This window comes from Papio anubis, chromosome 2 (genome assembly GCF_008728515.1).
Source record: "Papio anubis isolate 15944 chromosome 2, Panubis1.0, whole genome shotgun sequence".
Lineage (NCBI taxonomy): Eukaryota > Metazoa > Chordata > Mammalia > Primates > Cercopithecidae > Papio > Papio anubis.
In genome coordinates, this window is record NC_044977.1 from 84,121,846 (window position 1) to 84,135,464 (window position 13,619).

A 13,619-nucleotide genomic window follows, 5' to 3' on the forward strand; every position below is an offset into this window, starting at 1 on the left:
CGAAGCCTAATAAAATGTCTATAAAAAACCAATGCAGACACAAAATGTAATGACGAAACGTTGACATTCTTCCCTTTGAAGCCTGAAACAAGACAAAGGGGCCGCCATGACCAACAGGCCTCTGTCTTTCTGCATGGCCTGTCCGTGTGTCTGGTGTGGTCTTCCTCACACCATGCTGGTCACAGGGTGGTTGAGCTTCCAGACCGTGGTGGCTGACTTCCAGTGGGTAGAAGCAGAAGCTGCCAGACCCTCTGTAGGCTAGGGCTAGAACAGGTGTACTGATTATTTTGCTGCATTTGGTTGGCAGAAGGAAGTCACAGTCCAGCCCAGGTTCAAGAAGAGGGTAAACAAACTTCAGCTCTAGTTGTGAGGAGCAACATTTGTGTACAAGTAGGAAGGAATGAAGGAATTGGTAGAAAGTCTCTGCAGATCATCTACCTGCACAACACATATCAAATTGGCAAAAGTGTAAAAGACCCGTGACATAAGTTATTGGTAAAGAGATGGAGTGATTGGCATACTTGCAAGGTGCTTGTGATCATGTAAATTAATAGAACTGTTTTGGAAAACTTTTTTTTGTTTTTGTTTTTTTGTTCCCCCTATCACCCAGGCTGGAGTGTGGTGGCGCGATCTCGGCTTACTGCAACTTCTGCCTCCTGGGTTCAAGTGATTCTCCTGCCTTAGCCTCCCAAGTAGCTGGGAATACAGGTGCCCGCCACCATGCCCAGCTAATTTTTGTATTTTTAGTGGAGACGGGGTTTCACCATATTGGTCAGGCTGGTCTCGAACTCCTGACCTTGTGATCTGCCCGCCTTGGCCTCCCAAAGTGCTGGGATTACAGGTGTGAGCCATACATTTTTGTTTTATCTAGTGAAATTGAAGATGAATATGCTATGTGGTTCAGCAATTTAAATCTTAGGCATTTGAAAATATTACTGCTATGTGAACTAGGTTATATGTATAAGAATATTCAGAATAGCACTGTTTATAGTAGCAAAAAGCTAAGAACAAACCCAAATTTCTATCAACAGCAGAGTGGGCAAATAAATTGTGGTGAAGTCTTACAATGGAATACTCTACTTCGGTGAAAATGAATGAACTCTATGTACAACGTTATGATTGAATCTCCAGGACATAAGATTGAGTAGGAAAAAAAGCAAAGTAGAAAAAAAAATTGTAGCCCAAATAAAGTTTTAAAACATGCAAAACCAAATAGTATATATTTATGGATGCAAAAATATATGATCAACCTAAAAGATAAGCAAAGAAAAAATAAGCACAAAATTTGGGGTGGTAATTATTTCCAAATGGGGAGAGGAGATAGAAATGGGATGGGACATGGGTAATTCTAGTGATCTTTTTTGATGAATTGAATGATGGATTTTTTTGGGTCATTTTTCCTTATACCTTATGTATATTTTATGTTCTTTTGTATCTTCTCAATATTTAATGTAAGCAAAAAGAAGATCCCCAATGCTTACTTGTTTTTTAGGATTCTTTTGCCAAATCTTGCCCTTGAATGATTATTTGCACTGTGGAGTTATGCCTTGGTTTAATTACCCATGTTAGATCCCTGTTGACTCTCCTCAGGACCATGGTGGTAACAGACTTGGTGGTTTCATAGATGAGTAGGTTTGACTGGGAAGGCTTCATTCCATTGTGAAATTTGGTCCACAGTGGGATGGAGGGCAGTCTGCTGACCTTTCCATTCCTATTTCCTATACTCTCAGTGACCTTCACAGATATTCCTCCAGAACCCAAAGACTGTGTGATTCCTAAGGCCATCTTTTTTAAGCAAATTCATGGCCTGCCTTGTTGAATTATTGATCACTGGCTGCTGAAATGGAAAGAAATCAGTAGTTGTCCAGTGTAAAGGGTAGGGGCAGCAATTTCTAATTTCTTGCAATTTTGTTGTTGTTTTGCAGATTGATCAGCTGAAGCAGGAACTTTCAAAGAAAGAGTCAGAACTTCTTGCCTTACAAACAAAGCTTGAAACCCTTAGCAATCAAAATTCAGATTGCAAGCAACACATTGAAGTGCTTAAAGAGTCGCTTACTGCCAAAGAACAGAGGGCTGCCATCCTTCAGACTGAGGTAAGGCACTGTCTCAGGATTCTAGACAGCAGAGACATGGAATTGATAGAAAATGCCCTACCTGACCAACTTTCCTCAGAAGACCCTTTATCCAAACCCTTGGGGCCAGATGTATTTTGAAATTCATATTTGTTGGGCTTTCAGAAAGACGAGATGCATTGTATAGATTGTGTAACACTGCAGGTGAAGTTGTAGCAACACCCCATAAGCAAACACATGAATATTTTTGCATTAAAAAAAAGTCTTACACTAAGTAGGATAAATAAAGACTGTATAATTAGACTCTTGTCAGTTTGCGTCAAAGGTGTTTGGTTCACACTTGAAATTTCTTTTTTTCATACTTCGGAGCATTTTAGATTTGGTAACTACAGTTAAGGGCTTGGATCTAGAATGATTGCATTTTATCAAAAATCATAAAATAACTGGAATGTCGTCTGTCTTGCTTTGCTGTGCACCATCTGTATGGGTTCCCCTTCTGGCACCCATGTTTCCAAAGAGTTCTTATTTACTAAGGAGTATCTTTCAATTTCTTTTACCCATTGAAGAAAGTCGATATTTTGTGAGTTTCTCAAAGGAAATATTGGTTTGTTATCTCTTATTCATGTTTAGAAGAACAACAAAAATATATTACTATCCTATTTCCTTGCTTTTTCCTCCTTGGATTACATCTTTGGGTCTGCTAAGAAATGCAAAACACAAGCTAGTTATTGTGTGAATAAAATAGTTATCAGATGCAGCAGGCAATAGGGACAAATGTGGTGAATCTTGATTTTGTGTTGAGGCGCTGTGCTGTGTGCATTACTTTAGAAGGCATTCTAATCAACATACATGCTCTCTCTTGGGCTCTTTTAGCTGTGTCTTTGCATGTATGTATTTTAGCATCTGTGGGGAGGTTTGGATTGGCCTTAGGAGTTAATGGGACTGTTGAGTAGGTCTGTGCTCTCAGTCAAGGTGCAGGACAGTGTCTAGAGGAGGAAGAAAATACTTTCTGGATTGGATAGGTCTTAGCATGAACCTGACTCAGCCCCTATACTTTTGATCATTGACTGATAGGCAGCTACCTGATTACTTCAAAACAATCACCTTGGCCTCAGTGATGTAGATATTTCACATTTAAGAAATACCATTTTCAGTTGTGTGTAGTTCCACTGTGAATGCAAAGGTATGGGTATTTTATTTTAAGGCAAACATATAATCTATGCTATAAATTGGAAGTTGGCTTCTATCTCCTTTGTGGAGGCAGCAGTGAATAGTATCTAGAGTTGTGTTAAGATGGTAGCCACATGTGGCTATTTAAACTAAAATTAATTAAAATCTAGTGAAATTTAAAATGTAGTTCTGTAGTCACATTAGCCGCATATCAAGTACAACAGTTACATGTGGCTAGTGGCTACTGTATTAGACAGCACAGCTAGAGAACATTTCTACCATCTAGTACTTGTCTCAAATGGGGGTCAACCAAAACTATGGCTTGTGGGCCAGATCTGGCCGTGTGCCTGCTTTTGTAAGTAAAGTATTATTGGAACACAGCCATACCCATTCATTTACATGTTGTCTTTGGCTGTTTTTGTGCTGCAACAGCAGAGTTGAGTAGTTGCAATAGATATTGTATGGCCCACAAAGCTGAAAATATTTACTGTCTGGCTTTTTACAGAAAGTTTGCCAATTTCTGGCATTGTGATTTTGTGGGAAGAGGATTGAGTGGGCATTGGAATGCCCAACTAGTCTTCTGTCTGGCTGTGGTACCCTAAATGGAGAAAGATAGTTTGCTGACAGCTGTTCTAGAGCACTATTTTTCTTCACTGTATTATTCAAAAAGCAACTGCTTGTACCCATGTTTTGTCAATAATACCAGCATTACTGATAAAATTAGTGTAATTGTGTTGCTGTGTGTTGTTGGGTAGGAGAAAATTTGAGAAGCAAGGCAATCTGCTTGCCCAAACCAGCAGTCAGGTTTCTTGATGGTTCCTCTCTAGAGTAAACGAATGAGGAGCCAGGTCAGAAAGGCTTTTCCTCTACTATCTTATACTGATAGAGGCTTTATTCCTTGGCCTCTTTCCTTTCTCATTCCCCTCCTTGTATTTTAACTTCTCTCAAATTAATGTATTCCAAATTAGACCTATACATATTTCATGAAAAAGACAGTGGTGACATTATGTGGATAGCTTCTGTCCCACATTCAATAATTAAAATGACCAAATAAAGAGATGGTGCTTTGAAGTAGAAAAAAATTATTCTCCATGTGCAGAGAAAGTGAGATGATTTTCTAAGTCTTCTGCTTTGAAGTTGGGAGTATGAGATTACTGATTTTATCAGCTGGTAATGGCTGAGGAATTTTCTTTTGCCTTTTTATTTTTTCTTATAAGATCTCTTTGTATATGGAAACAGAGGAGAAACTTACCTAATACGTCTGTCTCTTAGGGGGAGCAATTTAGGTTGAAATTGCTCTCATTGTTGGATTATGAGCAGAAGATTTTTTGGCAGCAGGGTAGAATACTTTAAAGTGATTTCCCCACTCTTTGGGATAGCAGAGGTAAATAAGAGTCTTTCTGCCTACTGTGTGGTGCGTTAGTGGGTGAGTACTCAGAAGATGAGATATGTTGTATTTCCTTATGCCCTACAATGAAATATCTGAGTTTAAATTCCTGTGAAATAATCTGCACACCAAACCTGTGAAACACAATTTACCTATATAACAAACCTGCACATGTACCCGTGAACCGAAAATAAAAGGTTAAAAAAAAAAAAAAAAAAAGATATGATGCTCATCCTCAAAGGAGGTTACATGTGATAGCTCCCTGCAATTTGATTCCTGAGTCATTGCTGAAAGCTCTCACCAAAACAGAAGGGGGCTGGCTCTCTTTAGAGTGGGAAGACTCCTGCTATATCTGTGCCATCAACTGGCTTTGGCTGCTCTTTTAGCATAGTATAAATGACAGATATCATGGCTTAACGGTTCGTCTCTGTAAGGAAGGTTTTGCTACCAGGGAATTTGCATTTGGGAGTTGGTAGGATGAAGGGTGGGGTGAGGGGTAGGAGGCAAGTTGTCTTGGTTTGCGGCTATGTGGCTTGGCTCTTTGGTTGGTTTGTTTGAACTTGTACAAATGCCCAGACACTCTGACATGTGTGCAATAAATCAATAGAATAATAATTACATACACAGAGAGATACACCACATAGCTCTTAACATAACATTTTACTTTTTAAAATAGCTTCAAAGAACTCTAAGGCCAAGTTTCTTATTTTGCTACTGCCCTTGATGTTTCCTTCATACCAACTAACCCCATCCACCAACACATGAATTCCACGGCAGTAGAGAAAATAATGAATTGGAGTTTTCTAGCACCTTGATTTTTCTGGATTTCAGTGAATAATTAATAACATATCCATAAACTGGGAAGAATTAAGGCCTAACATTCTGTGATCTAAGGTAAAATGTCGAACAAAACACAGCATTTAGAAGTGGGAGTTGTATGGCTATACCTCAGTCTCCCTATTCAATAACTGTGTGGCGTGGACAAGACTTGAACTTCTCTGAGCCTTCATGTCACGGTCTATGAAATGGCAGTCATTGTATCAGCCTGATACATATATGTGAAAAGTGCTTTGATTATAGTCAAGGGTTACAGCTATAAATTATAGTATCACCATTGCTGTTTTATTATCATTACTAATATTATGTTTGTCAGAGATGTTTGGGCAGGTCACACCTGAATACTCTTGTCATCAGCTTTGTAGGTCTCTTTTGAATTTTTGGTATGTGCATTTATAGACCTCGGACTTTTATATTTCAATTGAGTCACTTTGTTATGTCTTAGAATGATATGGAGAAATAAAGATACTATGAAAGTGACCATCTCTTTTGTTCTATCTCCAAATTAAGATTTTCATTTCTGGCTGGGTGTGGTGGGTCACACCTGTAATCCCAGCACTTTGAGAGGCTGAGGCAGGGAGATCACTTAGGGTCAGGAGTTTGAGACCAGCGTGACCAACATAGTGAAACCCCATCTGTACTAATAATACAAAAATTAGCCGGATGTGGTGGTACATGCCTGTAGTCCCAGCTACTTGGGAGGCTGAGGCACAAGAATCACTTGAACCTGGGAGGCGGAGGTTGCAATGAGCATGAGCTGAGATCGTGCCACTGTACTCCAACCTGGCTGACAGAGCAAGACTCCATCTCAAAAAAAAAAAAAAAAAAAAGAATGAGAGAGAGATATATATTTATTCCTGATTTCTGGCAAGTATACTTTTCTCCAACTCAGTGTGATTTGTAAACTGCCAGGCAACATTTTTGCATGTGCTTCCCAAGATAGGTTATATGACAGTGGTACATAATACTAATTTCTGTCCCAAATAAGCCAGAGAAGGATTCTATAGTACTTGTCTAAGAGTAAACACTTGAGAAGCCATTAATTAACAAAGAATGCAGGGGTTTTGTGTTTATGCAGACAAGGGCAACGGAGTGGCAGCTATGAAGCAAGGGTTCGTAACTTCTAAAAAATACAATCAACACAGAAGAGAATCTCATGCAATTAAACCCCCCCACCAAAAAAGAAAAACATCCACATGGGCACATACATACTAATACTCACATGTAGTGGTGTATATAATTTCAGGTGGTTTATAGATGCTCTAGAGCATTTCCAAGAACTTCACATCAATAACCTTTGCTCTCTGGGCTTCATGCATTTTTTCATTTAACACATACTTTTTGAATGCTTACTATGTGCCAGATATGGTTTCTGCTGTCACTGAGCAAACATTCTTTTAGGCATGTGGACATATGTTAGAGAACTGATTTATGGTACCATAAACTCCCAGTGATTTCATTATCATTGGTTACTAATAATTCCACAGAGAATCTTGATCTTTCTTTTGTTGTTTAAAAGCAGATAAGGAAGGAAAGAAGACACAAAGAAATAGATGTTTCGCTCCTTTGAAGACTAAAATATGCAACTGTTCAAAGTGCCTATTTGTATCTCTTATAATTGAAGGCTAATATTGCTAAGGTGGTTACCCTAATAATATTAAGACTATCTTTTGATTAAAGCTGATCCTCTTTGAGGTCACTCTCAAGCAACTTGGTTCTCCTCCTTGAGAAAAGAGATGATATTTATGGAGTTGCAGGCGTTCTGCTAGCTTCATTATTTTAGGAGTTCCTGCATAGACTTGGAAATGCTTTAGTTGGTGGTACATCACGCAGACCCTTCCCACAATGTGTCTAAATCAGTGAGGTGTCATTTGATAATATTTGATAATATTGATAATCCTGGGCATCTATGCTGTGCAAGGTGCTGGACAAGGTGGAGACCCATAATTTCAAGAGCTGATAGTCTTAGCCTTTTAAATGTAATTTTATTACTGAGTGTCTTATGGCTGCTATACTGAGTTCCAGGAGACGCAGCTGAGTGTTTTCCACGTGATATTTTAAAACTGACTCACCACTTGTGAAGTTGGTATTGTTGCCCCTATTTTTAAGATGATGAAATAGAAGCTCAGAGGATGTATAACTTGCTCAGAGTCATAAATGGTAAATCACAATGCCTGGGTTCCCAAGCTCCAAATGCCTTTAACCAGGAATCTAGTGATTTCCATGAGAGTCCCAGTGGACTGAGGGCTTTCTTCATGTCAGGAAGATGACTTGTCTCTTTTAATCTTTGTTTTATTTATTTATTTTTTTGCAACAGGGTCTTGCTCTGTCGCTCAGGCTGGAGTGCAGTGGCATGATCTTGGCTCACTGCAACCTCCTTCTCTCCGGTTCAAATGATTCTCCTGCCTCAGCCTTCCAACTAACTGGGATTATAGGCACACAACACCATACCCAGCTAATTTTTGTATTTTAGTAGAGACAGAGTTTTGCCATGTTGGCCAGGCTGGTTTTGAACTCCTGGGTTGAAGCAATCTGCCCACCTCAGCTTCCCAAAATGCTGGAATTATAGGCGTGAGCCACTGTGCCTGGTCTCATTTAATCATAAAGGCAAAGTTTGTGGCAAGTTTTATAATTCTGTCTTGACAGGTGAATTCACTGGGATTTTCAAGAATGCTTTCTAGGTACAACCCTGATATGGCTAAGAAGGGGGATAAGAATGAGTAACTCTGAGACTTAAATCCTCATGGTAACATTATGGCTACAATAATAGTGACACTATGGCCATAATAATGAAGGTTGTTGTCCAAACTGTAGGGAGGATATTGTTTTTCAGGAAGTTTAGAATCCTAGCATATTAAGAAAAGTTTATTGTATAATATTTAGTTTTTATTTCCTTAAAGATGTTTAAAGACATTTATATATACACAAACATACACATACATACACATATATTCATATATGCATGCACACTATGTAAAAACAAGTAAAAGAATGGACGGCTGTATATGACTGTGTTCTCTCTGATTGTTGGATACCCAGGTGATCTTTAAATTTTCTATGATGCACATGTCATACATTTATAATAAAAAAATTAAATGCATTTTTTTTTTTTTTGAGACGGAGTCTCATTCTGTCGCCCAGACTGGAGTGCAGTGGCGCTATCTCGGCTCACTGCAAGCTCCGCCTCCTGGGTTCACACTATTCTCCTACCTCAGCCTCCCAAGTTAAATGCATTTTTAACAGAAGCAGCAATGATAATTTCTTCAGGGAGGTTGTGTAAGGTGCTGGTGGAGGAGGAGGTGTTTTCTGAGCCTGCGGCAGCATTTTTCCATCTCTGAGTCACAGATGACTCAGTGTGATAACACAAATGAGAGAGCAGACTTGGGCTGTCAGTTTGCAAGATGAATCATAAAAACTAAACTTTTGACAATGAAAATGTTGTTACATGGAGAAAAGAACACGTTTTACATGGCCTTGTTTCTCAGTTTATTTGCACTGAGATGGGCCCTCTGTCCCCCAGTTCATAGTAAAGCTACAACTCTTGGGCATTAAAGGTAACCATGACAAGGAGTCAGGAATGCTTTGTGGCCTCCAGGGACTGTGGGACTGTATGCATTCACACGCAGCTTTGCAAACTCTTCCAGATACTTAAAAGAACTACTTATTCATTGGGACTGACCCATTTGGAGCAAAAGAGTTTTTAAAATGTTTGGAAATAATATTTGCCATAGAATGTAAGGTGGGATTGACAAGAAGTGGTCTTTTACCTTTTTGTTAATTGGCATGTAATAATTGTACATATTTATGGGGTACAGTGATTTTGATACATGTCCACAATATGTAGTGATCAATTCATGGTGATTAACATATCTGTCACCACAAACGTTTATCATTTTTTTTGTGTTGGAAACCTTAAAAATCCTCTCTAGCTGTTTGAAAATATACAATAAATTATTGCTAACTGTGGTCACCTTACAGTGCAACAGAACACTAAAATCTATTCCTCCTATCTAGCTGTAATTTTGTATCTGTTAACCAACCTTTCCTTTTTCCCCCCTCACCCCTCTCCTCCTATGCTTTAGTAACCAGTTTACTTTTAAACAATAATATCAGGTTTTTTTCACCCCTTGCTATAATTGACTGGCAAGCAGTAAAGTCGTTTTTAATCAGTTCAGCCTTCAAAGGATAATATTTAAATGTCCTTTCTGAGACAGCCTTTTGTTTAATGTCCTTCATAGTGACTGCATTCAAAATTAAGATGCTTTTTAGAAAAATTAGTAGCATACAACAAAATCAACTTTTAAGACTGTTAAATTACCCCAGTGCCATTTAGGATGCATTTGTCTCACTTTCAAGACTTGCAAGGAATGTCTTTAAAATTAATCAGTTAAGGGACTTGGTAAAAGAAAAATGTATATACAAAACAAAGACCTGGTGTCATTTGTATTTTTCCTCCCTAATCCTGCTGTTGGCTTCACATTTTAAAATGTTTTTATTTGACGGGAAAGGCTTCATTTGAAATTTTTATTGATAACACTTCTAACTGCAAGAAAAAGACATAAACCTGCAAAACAGTAACTATCATGGTGGCCACAATTGGGAGGTCTGCAAAATGGTTTATTACCAGTAGGGAAAAAAATGTTGGGAACCATAGTCGTTATAGGGGTCACCACCTCGTCTATATGCATTTTATTTTTTTCCCTTTCCATTTTGAGAGTATGGATGATGGTAGTGCCAAACAACACACTTTCCCCTCCCCTAATGTCTGTGGGCTTTGTTTTGATTCTCTTTTTATTAATGATGTGAAAACTTTGGGGTCACATACAAATGAGGCAAGGTCAGGCTTTGTGAGCCTTAGAATGCTGAAAATGTCCCTGTATCTAGCAAATGAAGGAATTGTCTATAGGGACCACATTTGACTTCTAAAGCTTTTTAGCTCTTTTGCAGATTTTAGCTACCTGTGTGAACTTTGCAGAGTGGCCTCGTACTATTGCTTTCTTAAGGCAGAACATGAAAGACCTGTGATGGAGAAATTGAAATGTGATGGAAGGGAGCACCCCAAGTTTGTCATAAAAGCTTTTTATGGATGTTCTGTGGCCATTTCTGTACTATTAAAGGATGGTGCAGGTAGCTACAGGCATCATTTTGTTCTATAGGTTAAGAGTCTAGTACTTTTGTTGTTGTTATTATTGTTCAGGCTTTCAGAGAACGCCTTATTTAACACCTTGTTAGGATAAAATTGCTTTTGACTTTATAAACACAGGTGTTCGGTTTGAATCTTAATGAACTGTGAAATACGTAAATGTCTAAAAGGAAATTCTATAAATTGTGAACATGGCTCTGTCAGCACACTAAATGGATTAGGAAAATTCATTGTCTGCCCGGTAACTGAACACCAATGTGATGGGTGTACATGAATTAGTCCTGAAAAGCCAATAAAATGGAGGAAGAAAGTAGAGCCTAGAAGATGTTTTTTTGTGTGGGTTCCCCCACCACAAATGAGTACTGGTGCAGAAGGGCTTGGAAATCAGAATGGCTATTCAGAGGAAGGCCAAGAAGGGATACATATGAGCAGACAACACAGAATTTATAGAGTAAAACCACAAACACCTTATTTTCCATTGTACTAAAATAATGATATTTTACAGTACTCTTTTTGTATGTAATTCTGCTTTCAATTTCATATTGTTACTGCAACTCGAATCTCATTATAAGTGTTCCAACAAAAATCCTTTTTTAATCAAAAACTTTCCAAACCTTAGCCCATTGTCAATGTATTTTGAGCAACTTATTTTTCCAGTGGAACAAAAGAATTTGGCCCTTCTTTTTGAGCTCATTAGGATGTTATTTGACCTGTGTGACTAAATATGTAATTAAGATAACAGAATCATTTTAATTTCTACATTAAATCTGTTCATAATCTGTGTCTGTTGTTTTGGGGTGTAGAGGTATCAAGTCAGAGTTCTTTATTTTCTTTGAAAGAAAATGAATGGATCATTAGTGCTTTTGTTTGGTTATACTTCTGTTTGAAAAAGGCATTGTCTATAATATATTAAGCTGCAACTGGAAGCGACAATATCCAATTAGCCAATCGTCTGTGAGAAAATGCATGTCCTCTGCTAAGTGTTACTTACTGGTAAATGGTTTGCAGGAAAAAAAAGAATGTATTTCTGTCATGTCTGTGGGAAACTGACTGGCCACTTTAAAAAGGAGATGACAGAATTTAGGAGGAGGGAAATCCAACAAAACTCTTACTGACCCCCGAGTTCACATTCTTTACTCTTTTAAAAATGAATTTTATGGAAAACAGAATTTAGTAAGTACTTCCATTCCCTTCTTTTTCTTTGGAGGGGCACCGTTTGGAAATCACCAGTTTACGTTGTGATTATGCTTTCCTGACACTGGATCCACGTTTGTCACACTTCCCTCCATTCCCCTGGAAAAGGGCTAACATTTGCTGTAGTTGGGTTTCTTTATGTATATTTACACAGCAAACCAAAATGTCAAGAGTGAAGTTAAATAGCAGGGCTTCTGCAAGGATTTTTCACCCATTTTCATATGAACTTTTATCTTTCTTAAATTAAATACAGATATTTATTCCATGCAGACACATACTTTCCTCCTTTTGTCTTATTAAGAAAAAGAGAGGAATACAACTTGAGGTAATAAGTTGTATAGTTAAGGACCATTTTAACTTTAGGAGTTTGGCATTATTGCAAGCATTTCTACCTTGAAGTCTGTGAAATTTATTTTATTGCATTTTTAAAAATTTTCAAATGTAGATGATTTCTTAAATCCTTATGACTATAACAGAACAACGTCTGGCTCCTATAATACTACTTGGCAATTGCTGATTTGAAACGGGACAGATTCTGTGTTTGGTCATTAAGATCTGGCCAAATGTGAAGGGAAAGAGAAGATCCAACTCCTCATTTACTGAGTGTGACTCCTTTGCCCAGTCCCATCAATACCGGGGCCAGAAGGGTCAGCTCTCTCTATAGCGATGACCGTCTTTGACAGCTCATCGAAATGAAGGAAAGTACCAGAAGGAGGGAAAAGAGTGATCAGGAGGGGACACAGAACTGCTGGGAATGGACAGAGACCTAGCTGTCACTGAGGGAGTGGCATGAGGATTTGCCAACTTTTCAACCTCGTTCTCATCCAAATTCAAAATGTACATTAGGGTAAAGACACATATCAATTTTAAACATTTAATTTGGAAAAACTAAAACCACATTTGCATTTGCCTACAATGGCATGTGTGTGTGTGTGTGAAGGCGCGCCAGAGAACTTAGATGTGGAAATTAGGTGTGCATGTGTATTAGGTGATCTTTTTTTTTTTTTTTTTTTTTTTTTTTTTTTTTTTTTGAGGGCGGAGTCTCGCTCTGCCGCCCAGGCTGGAGTGCAGTGGCGGGATCTCAGCTCACTGCAAGCTCGATCTCGGGTTCCGCCTGCATTCTCCTGCCTCAGCCTCCCAAGTAGTTGGGACCACAGGCGCCCGCCACTGCATGTCCCGGCTAGTTTTATTTTTTAGTAGAGCGAGGGGTTTTCACCGTGTCAGCCAGGATGGGCCTGCCGATTTCCTGACACACCTCGTGATCGCCGATCTCGGCCTCCCAAAGTGCTGGGATTACAGGCTTGAGCCACCGCGCCTGGCCTAGGTGATCATTTTTATAAGCTTTTTATTGGATCTCCAGTGTGTTAGTTTTAAATTGCCCACATGGTCCTAGGTACTGGAGACACAGATATAAACAAGAAATAAATACCAACATTATTACCTATAATATGATTATTGAAAATAAGCTTAAGAATTGTTTGTAGTTTGTTTTATCCTTGAGTTTCCAGTAGGATTGATTCATAGAAGATTTAGTTTAGTGGACTATAAAACAAGCCCTACAAAGACCTTGAGCATATAAACAGGGTAAGTGCATGGAAGTGCCTAATGAATAGAAGAACTTGTTTTGATGCTTGGAGCAGTATTCACTTACAAATCTGTTTTTTTTTTTTAATTTAAAAATTTGTTTATTTGTTTATTTTTATTTATTTATTTTTTTGAGACAGAGTCTTGCTGGAGTGCAGGCAATCTCAGCTCACTGCAACCTCCGCCTCCTTGGTTCAAGCAATTCTTCTGCCTCAGCCTCCCGAGTAGCTGG

At 38.5% G+C, this 13,619-nt stretch overlaps 1 protein-coding gene across 13 annotated transcripts in view; it reads left to right on the forward strand.

Annotated features, from left to right (window-relative positions):
* ERC2 (ELKS/RAB6-interacting/CAST family member 2) overlaps nt 1-13,619 on the forward strand; it is a 1,259,367-nt gene that overhangs the window by 333,667 nt on the left and 912,081 nt on the right. For all 13 annotated transcript variants that reach the window (XR_001899786.3, XR_001899782.3, XR_001899781.3 and 10 more), the window contains one exon: nt 1,926-2,093. Coding sequence is in view for 10 of the 13 variants with exons in the window: in XM_031662799.1 (XP_031518659.1) it covers nt 1,926-2,093 (168 nt within the window). In the remaining 3 variants the exon portion in view is untranslated. The remainder of the gene's footprint in view (nt 1-1,925; nt 2,094-13,619) is intronic.